Source organism: Vulpes lagopus, chromosome 7 (assembly GCF_018345385.1).
Source record: "Vulpes lagopus strain Blue_001 chromosome 7, ASM1834538v1, whole genome shotgun sequence".
Classification (NCBI taxonomy): Eukaryota; Metazoa; Chordata; class Mammalia; order Carnivora; family Canidae; genus Vulpes; species Vulpes lagopus.
In genome coordinates, this window is record NC_054830.1 from 81,571,853 (window position 1) to 81,592,144 (window position 20,292).

General features: G+C 53.0%; 2 protein-coding genes across 2 annotated transcripts in view; one reads left to right on the plus strand and one right to left on the minus strand.

Moving 5' to 3' along the window:
• The first annotated feature begins 436 nt into the window (after positions 1 to 436).
• ENHO (energy homeostasis associated) lies at positions 437 to 2,516 on the plus strand. The gene is made up of 2 exons (XM_041764539.1): positions 437 to 745; positions 1,714 to 2,516. The coding sequence occupies exon 2, from the start codon at positions 1,871 to 1,873 to the stop codon at positions 2,099 to 2,101; it is 231 nt and encodes a 76-aa protein (XP_041620473.1). The 5' UTR covers positions 437 to 745; positions 1,714 to 1,870; the 3' UTR covers positions 2,102 to 2,516.
• A 57-nt stretch (positions 2,517 to 2,573) lies between these two features.
• Positions 2,574 to 20,292, minus strand: part of DNAI1 (dynein axonemal intermediate chain 1) — a 61,224-nt gene continuing 43,505 nt past the window's right edge. The window contains exons 13-20 of the mRNA XM_041764538.1: positions 16,462 to 16,709; positions 10,765 to 10,854; positions 10,547 to 10,634; positions 9,848 to 9,927; positions 8,481 to 8,629; positions 8,273 to 8,372; positions 5,895 to 6,080; positions 2,574 to 2,878 (exon numbers count right to left, since the gene is read on the minus strand). Of these exons, the coding sequence (XP_041620472.1) occupies positions 2,780 to 2,878; positions 5,895 to 6,080; positions 8,273 to 8,372; positions 8,481 to 8,629; positions 9,848 to 9,927; positions 10,547 to 10,634; positions 10,765 to 10,854; positions 16,462 to 16,709 (1,040 nt within the window). The 3' untranslated portion in view covers positions 2,574 to 2,779. The remainder of the gene's footprint in view (positions 2,879 to 5,894; positions 6,081 to 8,272; positions 8,373 to 8,480; positions 8,630 to 9,847; positions 9,928 to 10,546; positions 10,635 to 10,764; positions 10,855 to 16,461; positions 16,710 to 20,292) is intronic.

Genomic DNA, 20,292 nt, shown 5'->3' on the forward strand with positions numbered 1-20,292 from the left:
GCAGTCTCCTCACGTATACGGTACAGAGGCCTTTCTCAGAGATTGTATGTGCAACTCTTCCAGGTGCTGAAGGTGCAAGAAATCTCCGCAAGCAGGTGGGCCTCGTTCCCACCCCCTTCCCCCAGAGGGATCCAGACCTAGTAGCCCCTCCAGTCCTTTTCCCGCCCCCACCCCACTCCTGCATCACGGGCGAGCCAGTCCCCACCCCAGAGTGCGACCAATCGCCCGGGAGCCTGGCGCAGCCAGCCAATTGAATGACGGCAGCGCCGCGGGAATGGCTCCACCCGGCACAGGCCGCCGGCCGCCGGCCTCCCGGGAAGCTAGGTTCTCCGCTGTTTCTGCTGCCTGCCGAGCCCAGCCGAGCCCAGCCGAACATAGCCGAACGCAGCCGAACGCAGCCGAGCCTAGCCGAGCCCCGCGCCGGGCCGCAGCCGCCGCCCGAACGCCGCCGAGCGAGCGAGCGAGCCGCCGCGGCCGCGGAGGAGGCGCCGCCCCAGGGGGAGGAGGTGCCGGCTCGCCGCAGACCGCCCGCGGCAGAGGCCGCCCCGGTCGCGCCGCGGCGGGAGCGGCCGGCGGAGGCTGCGCGGCCGAGGGGGAGGGCCGGGGGAGGGGACATCGCCCCTGCCCGCCTCCAGTCCCCCCCCCCCCCCGCCCGCCCCGCGCCCGCAAGCTCCCGAGTCTCAGTCGGCGCCCAGCATCCCGCTGCCCCGGACCCTCCCGCGGGCGCGCACCGGGCTCAACTCAGGTAAGGGGGGCCCTCCCCCCATGGGCACGGGGGCTGAGAAACAGAGACAGCGATACAGAGACCCAGACTCACATGGAGACATAGAGGCACAGCCGCGGAGAAAGAGACACAAAGACAGAGACACACGAGACTCGCAGAACTACAGAGACAGACCCCCGGAGAAGGGGCGAGAGACACGTCCACGGGGACAGAGTGACACACAGCAAGGAAGAAAGAGACCGAGAGACACAAAAGACCCATACACACAGAGACCGATACAGAGATACATCTGTGTATCTAGATAGACTGAGAAAAGAGAGACTCAGAGCACACGGAGACAAATATAAAGAGAGCCACATAGACAGCTGCACGAACATAGAGGTGGGTATGCAGAGGCAGGGGCACACATCTAGGCGAGGGAACGAAAGACTAAGAACCAGCCACACAGACACAACTGACCTGGAGAGACAGTCCCACAGAGAGGCACACCTAGGTACACAGCCTTGGATACACAGACCCATACATGCCTGCCAGGGCCTCCACAAAGTTCCCTCTGTCTGAGCTGGCACCTCTGGAGGTCTCCGGGGCTGGCTGGCTGGCGTCCTGAGAAGGGGGAGGTGCCCAGGCCACACCAGCGGTAGTCACAATCCCCATCCTCTAAGGCCTTGGGCTTCCTCAGCCTCATCCACTCACACAGTGCTTTTGAGAGCTGGAAGCTTGGTGGGCAGGGCCAGGCCATGCCCACTGGTTCTAAGGAGGTAAGATATGGGCTGTCGACTCAGCTTCCCCACTGTGGCTGCACCCCCATCCAGGTGCCCAGAGCCAGGCCGGAGGATGGGGGTATTGGCTCTGTGGGGTATTTAGAACTGCTGGGACCCAGAGTCTTCTGCCAGGGAAGCCAGAGATGTGGGGAAGGACTCTCTTTTATACCCCTAGGCCTCACCGTATCCCTTCTCCCTCACTACCCTTTCCTCTGCTCTCTGCCACAGGCTCAGGACTGCAGGTGGACATCTCCACTGCCCAGGAGTCATTGTGTGGACAGGACAGCCTCTGTGGAAGGCCAGCTATACTGGAGTTCTGCCTCGGCATGGGCCTTGCCATCGAGCCAGCCCTGTGGTCTGTGCTGGTCTGAGGGTGCTGCCTGTCATGGGGGCAGCCATCTCCCAAGGGGCCCTCATTGCCATCGTCTGCAACGGCCTCGTAGGCTTCCTGCTGCTGCTGCTCTGGGTCATTCTCTGCTGGGCCTGCCATTCCCGCTCTGCGGACATCGACTCTCTTTCGGAATCCAGTCCCAACTCCAGCCCTGGCCCCTGTCCTGAGAAGGCACCCCCGCCCCAGAAGCCCAGCCATGAAGGCAGCTACCTGCTGCAGCCCTGAAGGCCCCTCGCCTTGCCTGGAGTCTGGGGCCTAAGTCTGCCCCACCCAGAGCCTGGGATCAGGATCCCAGGGTCTAGCCAGTCTGGGGTCCAGAACCCAGAGTCCAGCCTGTCTGGAGCTGGACCTAGCAGCCCAGAGTCTAGCCAGTCTGGCTCCACGAGGGGCTCCAGTGGCCCTTAGTAGACAGGCCTGGGGTGGGGGTTCATGAGTTGGTGCTAGGGCCAGGGCCATCTCGACTCTGCTCCATACCGAGGGCCAGGGACTGGGTCCACCTCTCCCTAGGCCAATTGCCTCCAGGCCCTTGAGGTTGGGGAAGCAAACTGGAATCCATGGCAATAATGGGAGGGTGTCCAGGCTGGGCCCCTCCTTGGGTCCTCCCACTGTTTGCTGGATAATAAATGGAACTATGGCTCTACCCTGAGATTTCCTCCTCTTCCTGGGGGCCCTGCGGTAGCAAATTAAAGGTGTAGGGTGAGCTTCCAAACACAAGTTTATTTGTGCAAAATAGGACAGGATAATGGTTGAAGGGTGAGGTGTTGGGACCAGGGCTGAAACAGAGTGCTGATGGTAGATGCTAGGACCTGATCAGGGGTGGGGTCACAAACTGGGTGCTAAGGCTGGGCTTGGGTACCTCAGTCAGGAGTTACAAGTACTGGGTTCGAAAAATGAGACAGGGACTCAGGTCTTGGTTTTCACTTCCCTCACCAGGTTCAGCAGTTTATCCAATTTTGCGATTTCCACAGCTGGACCCTTCTGTACCTCTTGCCCCTTCTTTTCCTGGGGACGGGGGAAGTACATGTGGGTGAGGAATGGTGAGGGACAGGCCACTTTTCTCTGGGTCCCAGCTCTGCCTCCTCTGCACACCCTGCCCCAGCTTTGTCCCGCCCCCTCTCCCCACCAGTTAGATTTTGGATCCCTGCCTCTCCCCATCCCCATGGGGTTCTTCCCCAACTCAGGTTAGGAGACCTGGGCCCAGCTGGGGCCTCCGAGAAGCATCCAGTCTGGCTCTGAATCTTGAGTCAACAAAAAGACTTGATTCTGGGAGGAGGGGCAGAAGGTATCTACTCACTAACCCTCAGAGGAACTAGCCTTTCGGGCTCGGGAGAGCTGTAGCTCTCGGGGAGAGGTAAGGCCTCTGACTGTTGGGACCACCCTTCCCACAGGAGGGTCCTTGGTTGAGGCCTAACAAAGAGCTAAGAGAGGTGGGTTTGCAGAGGGAGAAGTGTGGACAAAGCCACAGGTGCACTTACCTAGTACCAAAACTTTCAGGTCATGTTGGGAGTGGGGGACATTTGGGGGTCAGGCCTACTGTATCAGACATACTTAGGGTAGAGGAGGGTTTCAAGAGACCCAGGAGGGCAGATGAAATATCCCATGTGATTCCAGATATCCTTAGCCAGGACTGGCCCTCAGAAAAGCAGATCCTAAATTTATGACCCTCACCCTGGCCTACAGGGCATTCTAATGCCCTGAGAAAACGAGAATTGGGACACTACAATATGTGTCACTCACTGGCCCCAAGAGCTCCATGGCAGACTAGCACCACTCCCATCCTCCCTTCTGTTCAGGCAGCGGGATACGGGCTATGCTGGGGCAGCTGCCATTTCCTGCCTTCCCTCTGCTCCAGAGTCCCCCCTCCCCCTGCCTCCCCTGCCCTCTCTGCCACCTGTGCCCACTGCTCACTGGCACCTGCTCCAGCCTTGCCTGCTGAGAGGCCAGCTTGGGTCTGGCCTGGGCTGTGAGGAAGTGAGAGAGTGCACGGCCAGCAGGCCCCTTCCTGGCCCCATCCTGGCTGCTGACACCATGAGGAGCTCAGATTTCCTCCTGGTGTGACCACTGCACCTGCTCCCAAATCTGTCTCCCCCTCCCCGTGTGGCCCAGTGCCTTTGCCACTACCTGACTCACCTCTACATTCTTTAGGCAGAGAACAAAGAGGTCTTTTCCTTTAACTACCCTCCCTTCCAAATCAAGTTAGTGCTTTCTTCTTGGCCTCACCCCAGGAGTTGTGGGTCCTGGCTTTTAGTTCCAGCTTTGTCATTAACTCCCTATATGGCTTTGGGCAAGTCTCTTGCCTTTCTGGGCTCAGTTTCCCATCTATAGTGTAGTTAGGGAAAGACAGTCTGACCTTTGACAAGCTGTCTTCTGACACCAGTTAGGGGAGGTTATAGGTCAGGAAGTTGGGCCTCTGTGGCCAAACCCTCCTGGGAAGGGCAGGGGGATTGCGGCCGGTAGAGGAGGGGCATTGGGGATGTCCAGAGGACTTCCTATTGCACAAATCACTCGGCTACTGATAGGATCAGATGAGAATTTCATGAGAACCTTCAATCTACCAAAGCACTAGCCCCCAGCTGTCACCCACTCAAGTCCTCTGCTCCCCTGGTACCCACATCCTCAGGTCTTCAGAGATAGAGGTCCCCAGATACACAGAGCCCAGCTGTCTTAGCTATGGCTGACCCTTGGTCTGAGAGGAGTTGGGACTGTGAGAGATCTTCGCCTTCCTGGGTCAGAGTGGGCAGGGCAAGCCCCCACCCAGATCTACCACCCTCCAGGTGTGATGGCTGTACCCTTGCCCCAAAGGGGAGCCACCATCCCTCCCACTGGGCTGTCCAGCTCAAGCCTAGGTCTCTTTCCTCACTAAATCAAGAGCAGATTTTATCTGTTCCACAAATTGTGCTGTTTCCTTCCCCCTCCTTGAGGCCAACTAGCTGGGCTCAACAAAGAGCTTCAGACCATGCCCAACCACCCCATTCCACCCCACCCTACCCTATCCTCCCCTCCCCCCCACCCCCCAGTATAGCCTATAGGCCACAGCTGCAGGGGCTTAGCTGCCTTCTGAGTATTTATAGCCAAGTCAACCCCCTCCCCCAGCTGGCTACAATTACAGGCCCGGCCAAACTCCCAGCTCTTGTCTCCTGGTCATGGTGGGGAATAGACTAGGCAGGTACCAGGGGGATGCTGTAAGGATCCCTGCTTTGGTATCAAAGCAGGGCAGGTATCAGTAGTTGAAAGAGACAGGGCCCTGCCTTTGCCTCAAACTGCAAATAAACGCTTCATATTGCAACCAAGAGGTGTAGTCATCAGGGCAACTTGGCCCAGCTCTGATCCTGGCTCAGGACCAGGCAGAAAGCAAATTCTGTATCTTCTCTTAGCACCCAAATAGGCAGGACTCGACTCTGGGTTCTTGGGCTCTGGATTCGAAGGCCTGAATTCTTATGTCTGAATCAGGACTCTTGAGATACAGACTTTGAGGTGCTGGCTCTGAGCTCCATAGCTGTTTTCAGGGCCTTTGCACTCTGACAGGGTCTCCAGTACAAATCCCAGAAAGGAGCCAGAGCTCACAGGAAGGACTGTCTAGCTGCTGACCTTATCCTCTTTTTCTTTTCACATTCTTCCCTGTGTGGGCCCACAGCTCCCAGCTTAGGGACCACTGGAGCTGAGGCCCTGGGTAAGCCCACCCAAGCCCCCTTTCTGAGTAACCTGGGTCTACACCAAATAAGCCAATGATGTCTATGTGCTTCCCCAGGCTTTGGATCCATGGAGTCACCTGCTTACTGGATGTCTCCACCCAGAAGCTCCACAGGCAACTTAGCTTCAGCATGGCAAAGCTGATCTCATCATCTCTCCACAGACCTGCTTCTCCTGTGCTCCTTATTTGGGTAATGACACCACCATTACCCTGGTTTTTCTAAGCTAGAAAGCTGGGAACCACCCCCGGGCTCTTCCCCTTCCTCTTTACCCCCACCATCTTGGAGACTTTATTTCCTACAGCAGCCCAAACTACCCAAGCTTGTACCTTCGGCATCTTGCGTAAGTTGGGTGAGAGCTTGAGGCAAATGACGTGCCCACGGTCATCACCCACAATGATGATGGGGTGGATGGGATTGAACTGCACGTGGGTGATCTTGTTCTTCTTTTTGGTCACCACGGGCTGGCTGCAGATGGCCTCATACTTGTTGATGGACAAGTCAAATACATGGGTCTGTGGAGAGATGGGTGTCAGCACACTCAAGGCTAGCGCTTGTCCCCCACCTCAGAAGAACTAGCACAAGTGCTTTCTGGGGAAACACAACAGAAGCCTAGCACACTGGAGCTGGAGGCAGTGGGAGAGGGGATTTGTGTCTCTGATCATGGTTTTTTTTTTTTTTTTTCCTGTGGTTGAGGGAATGAGCATAAAAACTTAGAAGAAAATTTAAGTCTATGCAGAATTAATAATAGCTACCATTTATTGAACACTTATTATATACTAGACTCTAGGCAAGCATGTTACGTAGTTGTATAACCTAATAATCCTCACAGACACTCTATAAGGTAGGTTCTGCTATTATCCCCATTTTATAAACGAGAGCTAGAGGCTCTAGGGCTAACTTGCCATTAAGAGGCATATGCAAGGTGCTCAGACAAGTGGTTAATCATATTTTTACCATTCCCTGAGTCCAAACTATTAGTAACTCTTGCCTGGACAATGGTGGCAATGTCCTGACGGATCTTTCTACTTCCACTCTTGCCCCTCTACCATCCATCCTCCATGCAGCCACTAGACTTATCTTTAAACAATCTAAAATCCTCCAGCAGTTTCCGTTGGCAGTATACGTAAAATCCAGATTCCTTATTCCGAATTCTCTACTCTCCACTGCTAGAGCTCTTCTTCCCTTTGCTTCCTAGACCCAGGCATACTTGCTTGCCTGTCCCTGAAACCCCTTCAAGCTCATTCTCACCTCAGGGCATTTGTTTTTTGTTTTTTTTTTAATAAATTAATTTTACCTCAGGGCATTTGTACTAGCTATTCCCTCTGTCTGGAATGCCTCTCCCCATCTTCACAGAGCTGGTTGTTGTCATTCAGCTCTCAGCTTGAATGTCACCTCTTGGAGAAGCTTTCCTTGACCATGCTAAGAGACCACCTGGTCTTTTTCTTTTACATCACTCCCTTTCTCTCTTTTTTATAAAACATAATAGCTTTATTGAGATATAATTCACATACAAAAACATTTACCACTTAAAGTATACAATTCTTGGTTTCGGGTACATTCACAGTTATGCAACCATCACCACAACCGATTTTAGAGCATTTTTCTCATCCCAAAAGAACCCTTGTACCATTAACAGTCACTTCCTATGTCCTCCCACACCCACACCCCTAGGCAACCACAAATCTACCCTCTGTCTCCATAGTTTTGTCTATTCTCAACATATAAAAATGGGATCCTACAATGTGTGGTCTTTTGTGACTGACTTCTTATGCTAGCATGTTTTCAAGTTCACCCATGTTGTAGCATGTATCCAATACTTCATTCCTTGTTTTTGCTGATTAATAATCCTTTTAGATATACCATACTTTGTTTATCTATTCATCCGTCAATGGACATTTGGGTCGTTCCACTTTTTGGTTATTATGAATGCTATGAACTCTGTGTACATACATACTCCTCTGTTCATCTCTGCCTAGTACTTAACTCTAATTTTGTTGTTGCTTTGTGTCCCTTTTCCTTCACAAGAACGTGAGCTCTGCAGGGACCTGAATCGCCAGGCCCTGGTCTGCTGCTGGGCACCCTTGTTGGCCCTTAGTAAACATCTGTTTGGCAAAAAGGTGACTGATGTTAGGGTGATGCCTTAAACTATAGTCTTTCCTTGAGTGGGTGCCTCTCAGGTTTTATCAAAGTCCATAAGGAAAAATGGATTTGTGTCCAAGAATTTCCTCAAAAAATGTCTGTCTCTGAGCTTTTACCCAATCTCAGTGTTGCACAGACATCTTCCAATCTTCCTTCTCATCTTCCTGCCTCAGACTCAGCTTGCACACTCCCAGGGATAAGGACCTTGCTACCTTTTAGACAGTATTTCAATCACACATAAACTCTGGCTTGGAAGTTTTGCCCTCCCATCCTGTAGCTCTGTCCCCAGAGCCATCAGGGAAGATAGCTGCTCCTCCTGGCATCTTATCCCCCAGTGTGTTCTGTCCTTCATGATGAACAGCCCCATTCTCTCCTCAAGGCTTCAGGGGATGAATGATTCCTCTTTTGACAGGGCCCTGGGTGGCCTAGCCCTTGAGAATACCGAGTTCTTAGGTCTCAGCTCTCAGCTTCCCCTACCTGATTAGAGCACTGCATGGGCTCTCTAGGAGGGAGACCCTAAGATACCTCATGCCATCTCTAGTAGGGGTCAGCAGGGGGCACTCACCTTCCCATTGGTGGTGACTGCCGCAAACACGGTAGAAGAGTATGGTGCCCAGGCCACATCACCCACAGCTGAATTTAGATCATAGATGAACATTGGGGTCCTGCAGTGGTAGGGGGATGGAAAGTTCACCACACAGAGGGCTCACAGTTCTGGAGCCCCACAGGCCCCAGCCCAGGGTGGCGCCTGAGGGAGGGCACGTCTCTCTCACTTGATGGTGTGGTCCCAGATCTTCACTGTCCAGTCGGAGCTGCAGGACATGAAGACCTTGGTGTGGTATGGGCTCCAGGACACAGCATCCACCGCCATGTTGTGGGCATCATAGGTGTCGAGGAATTTGCTGGAGTAGGATTTAGAGCACTGGGGCAAGAGTGAGGGTGGTGGGGGGATCAGGGATCAGGAACAAGAGAGAGGTCAGCAGCCACCACTTCCTTGGGGGCCCTGGAGAGTCAGAACCTAAGACTCCTCTCCTGTCCCTACGTCATTGACACAGCTGAGCTGGGGCCGGGCTGCTGGCTTCTCTCCTTGGTGCCCTCAACACAAGCAGAGACGAAGGAGGGACTGAATGGGTTGGAAGTTTCCCTGGAGGGTGAGAGTGTGTGTAGTCTGCCCAGAGAATTCCAGGCCAAATTGAAAAAGCCTTCTCTCCCGGAGTCAAGGCAGAACAGGTCTGGGGGCCCTGGGAAAGGTGTGGCCTAGCTTGTGTCCAGGCCAAAGCCTATGGGCAGACAGACAGAGCCCTGGGTCCACTCACAGCCCACAGATAGAATCCTTGCAATAGTGAGAAACATCCCACTATACCTGTTGCCCAGGTAAGAGCAGGCACAGAGCCAGGAGCAAGTCCCAATCTCATGATTTCCCATGGGTTTCTGGCCCAGACCAGCATGCCCCTCCCTCTCCCTCCAAGAGACTGTGTGACTGACTAGTCTCCTCCCTCCTGCCTCTCCCACGCTGCCTTTAGGACCTTGTCGAGGGGGGTGGGGACCTCTTTTGCATTCAGACCAGCTCTGGCGGGCCTCAGGGCCTCCTGGGAGGCTGCCTGTAATTAACATTCTGAGTCTTTTGAGCCTAAGAAAAGCATGCAGCAGAGCTATTTCTGGATGGATGGAGGTTCAGAAGGATGTTCACCTACTAACACTGGGACCTTGCAGAAACTGGCCATGAAGTTCCATCCTACTAGCTGGAACACACCCAAGATCCGGAGAAAAATTTTCTTGTTACCCAGCCTTTAAAGCTCAGCTCAAGTTCAGATCTCCTCCAGGAAGTCTTCTCAGAATGTTCCCAACTCCCCCCAACCTCCACTCCCACTTCTATTTCCTCTACTTCTAGGAAGGGAGGGAGGGCAGGCTGAGGGAAAGGTGCCAGACTGGACTAAAGTCAACCTCTAGATTTTTATGCCCTTTTCTGCAATCATCCCCTCTTCCTGCCACCCAAGCAAGTCAAAAATACTTTCTTTTCTCCCAAGAAGCTTTCTAGAACTGATTAACCCTAAGATCTGTCAGAATCAGGTCTGTTGAGAAGGATAAACTCCCATGGTTCTCGGGTCTAAGAAGCTGGCATAGGGCAGCGCTACCTCACCTTGTAGATTTTTCCCTCTTCTGTGCCCACTAGGAACATATAGTCGATCTCTTTGTGGAAGTCAAAGGCGGTGCCACAGCCTTGGGAGAAAAGGTAGAGCAGCTTTAGCCCAGTTCTGGAGGCGAGGGGAGGCTCCCAGCAGGCCCCTGTGACAGCCTGAGCTCTAGCCGGGGCTGGGGCCAGGCAGGCGAACAGAAACCGGCCGTTGGCCTGCTGCTTGTCCCAGGCAGTTGGGACTTTGCTAACGGCCAGGGCTTCTGCAGACAGGCCTGGGGCCTGGGTAAACAAGGCAGGGATTGATTTAAACAGGGTCAGGGTCAGGGCAAACAGGGACATGGTCTGTGCAAACAGGGATCTATTCTGCATAAACAGGGTAGGAATTGAGTAAACAGGGATGGGATTTGGGTAAACAGGGGCCTGATCTGCATAAACAGGACTGGATCTGCATAACAGCACCTGATCTGCATAAACAGGAAAAGGGGTCTGCAAACGTGGCTGGGATCTGCATAAACAGGGAGGGTCTGCAAACAGTCAAGCTCAGGAGGGCAGTGCCAGGTTTTCCCATTACCTCCTGTCCAGCTTCTGTCTAGCACAAGCAGAGGAGGGAGCGCTTGGTAAAAGGGGTGGGCCACCATCCCTGACCCTCGTGGGGCCTGAGTGAGGTGGTCTGCCTGGATGTGAGGGACCTGGGGTTCCTACCCATGGTGTGTAGCTGCAACCCATCGAGACCGTCCATGGTACTGCCCTCCGCCTTCAGCTTGATGACATCTGTGTGAACCAGCTCACTCTGTGGCAACAAGGGATGGGGAGGGTGCATGGGTGGGGCCACCTCCATGAGGTCCAGGGCTGCTTTAGCCCGTCAGCTTCCCCCACTCCCTGTCTCCACCCTCACATGACCCTTTCCGGGAAACGAGCACCTTTAAGAGTGTCCAAGACACAATCCTGCCGTCAGATGACACAGAGAAGAAGTTGAGGTTGTTGTCCATGTCATCCTTCTGCCACCTGACCTGAAACATCCCAATCTGTGAGCTGCAGGACACTATAAAGTGGTTGTTGAGTTGGGGCTGGGAGCCTAGCAGGGCTCCCGCCATGTGAGCTTCAGAAGCAAGTTCTGGGAGCCCATTTCCCAGAGTCCCACAGTTGGCCCTCCCTCTCTCCTTCCACCCATCTCTGTCTCTCTCATCCCTCCCTCCCTGATGGTCCTGAGCTAACAGTGCCACTTGGGGTACTGCCCTAACCCACTGGCGTGGCAGTGGAGGTGCCAAAATCCTCCCTGGGTTGGACTCCCGGAGCCAGTTGTAGGAGGAGGGTGGTGTCTCTGAACTCATCCTCCTTATGTGTTTCTGACATGCCATTTACCAGCCTAGCTTTCCTCCAAGCTGTAGGCTTACACAGCCCACTGCCTGTAGGACATCTCTTCTGGCTTCTTCTTTTTAAGTTATTTAAGTAAAATTAAAGCGGATCCCTGGGTGGCGCAGTGGTTTGGCACCTGCCTTTGGCCCAGGGCGCGATCCTGGAGACCCAGGATCGAGTCCCACATTGGGCTCCCGGTGCAGGGCCTGGAAAGGACAGGGTCCATCGACCAGTTTCCTCATTTATAAAACAGGAACCATAATAGCACAGATTTGTTATAAGAGCTGAATGAGACAACAAACATGAGGCCCTGATCTGATAACACTCCCAACTATTAAAGGTTCAAAAAATGTTAGCAAATATCCTCATTATGACCCTCATCTTAGGAATTGGGGTGCCAGGGTTCTGCAGGGGGCTTTTTCTTGCTTGCTTGGAGGGTAGGGAGGAGAAGGCCCCCTCCCCTCCTCTTCCAGGCTAGCCTTTCCCTAGGCAGCCTCTCCTCTGTTTCCACCTTTACTTCACCATTAGCTCCCGCTCCCAAAATATTGCTCTCAAATCTCAGATTTGAGCTGCCTTTCTCCATCTGTGATTCGATTCGGGGTTAATAATTGTGCCCCACCCATCTTCTCGGGGCTGGAGACAAACATATGGGAAAGTGTTTTGGAGACAGAGCTGTTGTCTTATGAAGATGACACGCTTGAGGCTCAAGTTTCTGTTGCCAGATGTGGAGGCCTGGCCAAGCCCTGTCCCAGAGAGCCTGGGTGGGGCTGGGTGCCCAGAGCTTTCCACTCTTCAGCTCCCTTCAGACCTCCCATGCTAGGACCCTGTCCCTTCCCCCTGGCACAGAGGCCTGGTGAGGGAGGACAGAACACGCTGCTGCTGCCTGTGACCAGAGCTGTCACCATGGCTGTTGAGGGGTGTGGCTGGGAGGGAGAGGGGATCGTCTGTCCCTGGCCAACCCCCAGGCTTGGCTGATCAGAGCTGCAGAAGGGCTGGCCAGTGCTGCCTGGGCCTGTCTAGGCAGCTGGCTCTTTTTTTCACTGGGGTGGGGGGCCTAGAACACTACAGAGCCTCTGAGGTATAAGTCAGAGCTGGCCCTTACACTGGGACCTCTTCTCCTTCTGTGTAAAGATAGTCTCTTTAAAGGGGGGAGGGGACAGGGAGTGTCAAAGGCCAGGCTGTAAGAGGCGCTGGGGAGCTGCAAAGGGAAGTGTTTAATGAGCAGCCGCCACATGCTTGGAAATTGTAGTTCACACCCCACTTAGCAGCCTGATGCCCAATGGGGGTTGCTGTATGTATTTGCGAGCGAGCATGTACGTGTATACAAGTCACACATGTGCTCCTGGGGTGGAGGCCGAAGGATAGGAATAAAGGGGGTGGGCAGGTGGTAAGTGGGGTTCAGGGAATGAATGAAGGCCCAGGACTTATGCGGTAAGCAGCAGAAGGAGCCTGCTTAGCTGATTGATTCCTTCTCTTCGGCAGTATCTGATTAGGGCAGACCTGCTTGCCCCTTGTCTCTGCTCATCTATCCTTCCCTGCTCCCTTCCCCAGTATTGCAGAGAACACACTCACACCCACAGAATATTGCTGGTTGAGGCTTCAGAGAGGGGCTTGAATAGGGCTGGGCTACCTAGAGGGGCTTCCTTGGGCAGTAGCCTGTGCTGTGGGCTTGGAACCTAGTCCCCTTTGAACAGACAGTTCTCTCCCTGACTCCAAAACCTTTCATGGCTCCCTGCTGCCAACAGAACAAAGTCCTTCTGCCTCAGCCTGGCATTTGAGATCCAAAATAACCTCTCTGCTCTCCCCCAAGATACAGTCCCCCCCCCCTTTTTTTAAAGATTTTTTATTTATTCATTTGAGAGAGAGAGAGAGAGAGAGCACAAGCAGGGGGAGAGGCAGGGGGAGAGGGAGAAGCAGACACCCTGCTGAGTAGGGAGCACTATGTGGGGTTCAATCCCAGGAACCCCAAATCATGACCTGAGCTGAAGGCAGATGCTTAACTGAGACAGCCAGGCACCCAAAGACACAGTCCCTTTAAGAAGGACCTAGACTCTAGTGTTTCTGACATGCCATTTACCAGCCTAGCTTTCCTCCAAGCTGTAGGCTTACACAGCCCACTGCCTGTAGGACATCTCCTCTGGCTTCTTTTTTTTTTTTTTAAGTTATTTAAGTAAAATTAAAGGGGATCCCTGGGTGGCGCAGTGGTTTGGCACCTGCCTTTGGCCCAGGGCGCGATCCTGGAGACCCAGGATCGAGTCCCACATTGGGCTCCCGGTGCATGGAGCCTGCTTCTCCCTCTGCCTGTGTCTCTGCCTCTCTCTCTCTCTCTCTCTCTGTGACTATCATAAAAAAAAAAAAATAAAGTATGGTGTTAGATTAATTTTAGGTGTTCTTCTAGCTTCTTGTATTAACTTCTGTCCAAGCCTGCTCCTCCTCTGTCATTTCTACCTCTGTGGGTGCTCTCCTGGGTGGTGTCCCAGGTAGTAGCACCAATTCTTTCCCTTTCTCACATCCATCTAATTTCCTTCTATTGATTTTCCTGCCTCACCAGAGCTCACCCTACCTTCTTATTTCTATCTCCACTGTCCCTGCTGTAGCTTGGGCTGCAAAGTCTCTCACACTGCAGTGAGAGGACATCTCCAAGACATGAACATTACTGTTACTTCTCTGTCCCAGACTCTCTGATGGTTGGGCAGCCATTTTCAAACCATGCTGGAGGGAGCTCTGAGCAACCTCATGAAAGTACCTTCAAGGACAGGGCAGTGATGACAGGGGACCCTCAAGTAAGCAGGAACCTGACTCATCAAAGCTGCCCCATTCCCACCTCTAAGATACTGGGTTTCTGTACAAGCACTTCATTTGAAGCCACTGACTCTTCCTCACTAGAGAAGCACACTCACACCTGGTGCCTATGCTTCCCTCAGGCCCTTTGCCACCTTCCCTGCCTCTCACATGTGCTCCAAATGTGTCGTTCCCGGCCCCCACTCCGCCTGATGTCTCTGTGTCACTGCACACGTAACCCCTTTGTACCCTTCCTCATCTGACTCATACTTTTTTTTCTTTTTTAACTGAAATCTAGACTTCATTTGAATTTCTTAGTTTCCTCCTAATACCCATTTTTGTTGTGTTCTAGGATCCCATATTACATTTAGTTGTCATTAACTAATACTTTCTCATCCCTTACCATTCAGCTCAGGTGTTGCTTCCTCTGGGAAGACCTGGCCCTCTTGCCCCTTCTCCCTATCCTGGACAATCTATATGTCCCTCCTCAGTCCCCCCAGGAGCCCATTCACAATTAGCATTTTGCCCTGTCCTGCTCAACCCCTGGCTGTGCTTATCTCCCTACTAGGAACCCCAGGGACCAAGCCCTTAAGCACCCTCAGCTCCCAGAGGAGTAAACAGAGGAGTCGCTGAATAGAGAGATGAATGAGGAAAGGGGGAGGGAATGAGAGGCAATGAGGGAACAGGAAGGCAGGAAACCTATGAGGGAGTGAGTGCCAGGCAGCCCCTCCCATGTCACAAGCCAGTCCAGCCAAGAACTCTTGAGTTTTTGGTTTTGCAAAGGCACTAGCCTGTTTTCCCAGCAGGGTGGTGGTGGTGGTGGTGGTAGTGAGGGGGGACAGAAGGCCATCCCTGTCTGGGTGGGTTCCAGTCTCTCTGGCACCTGCCCAATGAAAGCCATAGGGTATCTTCTGCATGCGCCATTTCTTTTCCCAACCTGCTATTTGATTCAGAGAACACAGCAGAGTGGTAGCAGGATGGTTGGCCTTGGCCTGTTGCCCTCTCCTGGGCTTGAGGAGGGTGGTCAGGCCAGTTACAGATGCTCTGTGCTTGGCTCGGGGCTGTCTGAGCTGGGGGAGCAGGGGCAGGCCTGGTGCTGGCTTAGTCTAATCAAAGCAGGTCTTTTCTCCTCTTGGGTGTTTAAAGTCTTTGCAGAGATCCTCCTCATGTCTAGAGACCTCTGTGTGCCTGGAGGCAATGAATTGGAAGGTGGGATTTTCACAGAACTCTTGAGACTTGAGCTTTGGCCTCTGCTTTGGTGGAAAGCAGTGGGGAAGATTTCTCATGGGAGGGGGCACCTCCCTCTCTGTGTCCCTGGTTCTGGGAAAAAGATAAAGCGGACAGGGCATCAGGTCCCCTGTGCCTGGACAGTCCCTCCTCTGCTCAGGGAGCTGAGTGGTCTGGGAGCTGAGAGCCAGTGCCTAGGGCAGGTGTCCACGTGACTCAGGGAGCTAGGGACCAGAAAGGCAGAAGTACAGTGCCTGCCTGGAGACTCTATCAGGGCAGGGGGCCAAGGAAGATGAGAAGACAGAGTCCCAGCACTGCCTGATGAGCCCAGAGACCATGGGAAACTTAAGGCAGAAATCCCTCCTTAGATTTGCCCAGACCTGCCCATGGGTAACGGTTCGCAGCCTCAGAAGGAGGGGGCCTGGGGCACCTGGGTTGCTCAGTGGTTGAGCATCTGTCTTCGACGCAGGTCATGATCCCAGGGTCCTGGAATCAAGTCTTGTATCAGGCTCCTGGTAGGGAGCCTGCTTCTCCCTCTGCCTATGTCTCTGCCTTTCTCTCTGTGTTTCTCATGAATAAATAAACAAAATCTTTTAAAAAAAAGAAGGAGGTGGACTTTTGGAATATGGTAAGGGGAGGTCTGCAAAGCCAGAGCTAAGAGACTTCCTGAAGATGAAACATGAAATCCACTCCCAGTGCAAAAAGATGGGAGACATAGGGTGAAACCTAGCTCCAGTGTTGGAGTAATGTTCCCCTCCTATGCCCGTCTGGAGAAGAGGGGTGCTACAGAGAGGCCTCAGGGACAGACCTACCAGGCCTTACAGCTCCACCCAGAGGGCAGACAATTGGCAGCACCTGTCTTTGTCTGGGAGTTGTCCCAAATCTAGCCCAAATGGCAGAGGAGAGCCCCCATGGGGAGACAAGGAAGCCCATAGGCAGGGAATTGGAGCCATTGATAGACTCAGCAGAGGCCTGTCAGGCCTTGAGTCTTCCAGCCATGGGCTGTGAGTCACTGCTGCACCTAAGAGAGCCTTAGAAGACAGAAGGGGCCCTCCTGATAGCAGCTCCGCAGCAGCAGACCCTTCACCTCCTGATTATCACCTTCTGCCCTTCTCTGCCCCTTTGCACACCCAGATCCTTGGACTCTAAGCTAGCACCTGTCATTCCCATCCCCTTGCCTGTGGCCTGTCCTCCCCAAGGTCCCTCCTCCAGAGGTTGCATACCCACTTCTCCCACCGTGGTTCCAGGCTCACCTGCCACACAGGGTCTGTATGTTTGCCAGACTTGGCTGAGCTGCGGAAGGAGGGCTGGGAGTGGGGCTTCTTGAGGTTGTAAATGGCCACATTACCATCATAGTGGCCCACCACCACCAGGTAGGGGTGGTCCACGTGCATGTCGAGACACATGATGCCGCTCTCGCTGCTGAAGATATATTCAGGGAAGCTGGGGTTCTTCATGCTGTAGAGCAGCAGCAGGCCCTGGCTCTGCTTCATGAAGTCATCTGTCCCAGGGAAAATGCCAGGCTGTGATGGGAGGATTCAGCTGCCCCCCTAGCCCCTCCCCCACTGGGTAGACAAGACCGGCCTGCTCTGCTTGTCAGGGAGGGTGGGATTCCTCTCTGGGCTTCATCTTCTCTGTCTCAGAAATGGAATCATGAGACTTGGTTTACCCCTTCTAAGGGTTCACAGGAGGATAAAGTGACCAGGCTTATCTGAGGGATGGGCAATCATTCTCCTTTTCTCCCTGGGGTACAGGAAAGCAGGATGCAGGTTCAAAGAGCTGCTAGGTGAAGAGTGTGTGAGCTTGGGAAGAAGCAGGAACCTCAGAAGAGGAACCCAGGGGCAGGAGTTCGGTTTGGACTAACGTGGAATTCTCTATATGAGTTCCAAACTAGCCATCTATGGACATCTTCCCATACCCTCTGGGCCCAGGGTCCTCAGCTGTAGCCTGCTCTCTAGATCTAGGCATGCTCCCAGAATTGAGAAGTCCAAGGCCAGCCAGTCAGGCTTCCACAGGCCACTGTGTCACACTTCTGGCCTGAGCACAGCTTTTGGTGATTAACAGTGGACCACTCAGCAGAGGCTTCCTCCCCACCTACCCTATGTCAGGCGAGAGCCTCCCTCTTTCTTTCACTGCTCATGTGGCATCCATAATGTAGTCACTGAACAGAATACAGTCCTAACTCTCAGTCCAGCTCTCCTGCCACCACCAGTTCAGGACCCTTCCCAAGCTCAGGAAAGGAAGAAGTCTAGAGCAGCCCCCCATCTTGGGGACTCTAAGGTAAGGGAAACTTCTAGATGAGATAAGGGCTCACTCCCCTACCAGGGCTACTTCTTTTGTCCCTGGTAACTGCAGGCCTAGGCCTTCCTGAAAACATGGCCAGTCCTGAGGTCTTGAGCCCATGGATGGGAAAAATGGGGAGACTGCCCCACCCTGATTAGTTTTGCTGAGTCATTCTTTCTTTTTTCTTTTCTTTCTTTCTTTTTAAGATTTATTTACTTATTTTTGGAGAGAGAGAGAGAGAGATCATAAGCAGGAGAGGCAGAGGGAGAAGAAGAATCCCAAGCAGAGTCCGTACTCAGAGTAGAGCCCAACATGGGGCTTGCTCTCATGACCCTAAGACCAGGCCTGAGTGGAAACCAAGTGTCAGATGCTCAACTGACTGCACCACCCAGGTGCCCCCTGTCTTACTTCTAATGCTGCCCCTTACTCAAGGGAAGAAGTGCCTGGGCTGGACTCAGGGACAGTATTGGTTGGGTTCCCTGGGCTCTGGGGATGAGCTTGGCTACAGCCAGTTGCCAGATATTCCTGCCCCAGACACTCTGCAAACACCACGTGGTGCTTACTAGGAGCCAGTACTAGGGAGTGAGTGCAGCCAGGAGCCAGGCTGACCTTAGGTAGGTAGAGTTAGAAACTGAGGCAAGTTGGTGTGCTCACCAGAGCAGTTCTCTATGGGGAAGCCCACCTTCCCTTGCTAATCCTTACCAGGTCTGGGATCCCTTTTGGGAATCCCTCCCCCTGATCACTTGCAAAGGAGGCTTCATGTGCCAGGAGGGGGTTGCTCCTTTAGTGGAAGATGCCAGGGTACAATTTGAGGCATGGGAAGGGCACCCAGTGGTTGAGGAAGGACAATGCTCTGCTCTGGAGAAACCTCTCACAAAAGAGGAGGAACTGGGGCCTTCCAGATCTCCCAGAACCAGGGGGGTTACCCTATGCCTGACACTATCTCAAAGTCAGTAGGAACTGGCCTTCAGGTGGAGTGGGGAGCTGGCAGTCCCTCACTCTGTAGGGCTCCTTCTGGGTGGGCCCTGAGGGCTGACCCTGGTTGGGAGAAATTTGCAGCTGCTGAAGGAAGTGATCTGTTCCCTCCAGATCATGCAGGGCTTGGACTGAGGCAGTGTGACAGTCATTTGTAGTTCCTTTTGTTCATCCCACAAATCCTGGGCCTCCCTGTGGGCTGGACCCTGGGAGGGACAGAGACACTCCACTGGAGATGTAGGCTTGCCCTCAGCAGCCCCCAGTGTGATGAGAGAGCCCCATCCCGCAGCTGAATGAGACCAGCACCTGGATGGGTAGTGAGTGGTAACTACCAGGACACTGGTGAACTATTGATGCCCTTAATGTCCAGTCTGTCCTTGATGCTGGGTGGAACTGACATAGGATGAGTGGGTAGGCACCCAGATGGTGAGCAAACAAGTAAGTGAATGAGTAGAGAGTGATTGATGCTCAGGCTGAGGACTCAGACTCTCTCCTTATCTCATCAAGGGGCAAAGGTGGGTATGACCCTCACACTTGCTCCTACTATGGCACAGGCAGGACCTTGACCCTCAAGGGACAGCAATGACCCCCTGCGTGTGTACAGTCTTCATGACTAGTGAAATAAGAAAAGGGGGGGAGGGTAAGAAACCCTAGCCTGGCTTAATAGCTCTGTAGTGAGGATATCTCTGATCTGCTCTAGAACCATTGAGACTAGAGGCTGGACTTTGGCTCCTGATTTATATAGAGGGGTAAACTGAGGCCAGAAGGAAGAAATGGCTTGCTTGGCTGCATCAGATCCCTCACATGGTGTTTGCGTCACACAATATCTTGTTTATAGCTGAAATTACACTGCACTGATCTGGTCTTTATGTGGAGATGGAGAAAGGAAGGGGACACTAGACCTAATGGTGTGGTGGTAACTGGCAAAGCCAGTCCAATCTCTTCAGAATCTGGACTAGAGAATGTGTAAAGAACAGGGCACTCACACATGATAAGGGGAAGCTTTTGGCAGAGAGAAGCATGGATTTCAAGAGATGGGGACACAGAGAGCATTCAATCACATGAAGACCTTAGGTCCTATCTTAGTTCTCAGGCCACATACATCCTGACAATAAGCCTCTTGCCCTTGGTGGTCTCTCTTACTTGCAACCAATGAGTCCTCCTGATATAAAGATCATGATTTCTTTTTGTTCTTTTTAAAGTAAGCTCTACACCCAACATGGGGCTTGAACTCACAACCCTGAGATCAAAAGTCTCGTGTTCCACTGACCGAGCTAGTCAGGTGCCCCAAGATCACAGTTTTTAATCATGCCTAGACTATATGTTTCCTGAATTCCAGTTCAGGGTTCTGTCTTCCAAACCACAATGGGAGAACACAGAAAGCTCTCATTTAACTGGTGCTTCCTTTCCACCCCATCTTATTCTATGATGTTCTCATCCCTGACTCTGGTGGCCCCTGGGAGACCTCACTATTCCATTTTCTGAGTATACCCAGGTGACATCACAGCCCAGACCTCCAACAGTATCATCATCTTTTCCAGAAGTCCTAAAATTACATCTTCACTCAGGCCACCAGGGATCCCATATGATATCACTGCTCAGATAACCAGCAGTCCTTAGTGCCTTGTCTAGTGATCATTTCCCAACTCTCTAACATTCCCAGTATGATATCACCAACCAGGTCACCAGCAGCCTAGTACATCATTGCTCGGCTCTCCAACATTCCCATCACAATGTCACCCACTAGGAGATACCTCAAGGGGTATCTATAGTGCCTCGGTTCCCAGTGGAGACTAACTAGAATCTCATCAGGCTCTAGGCTTACA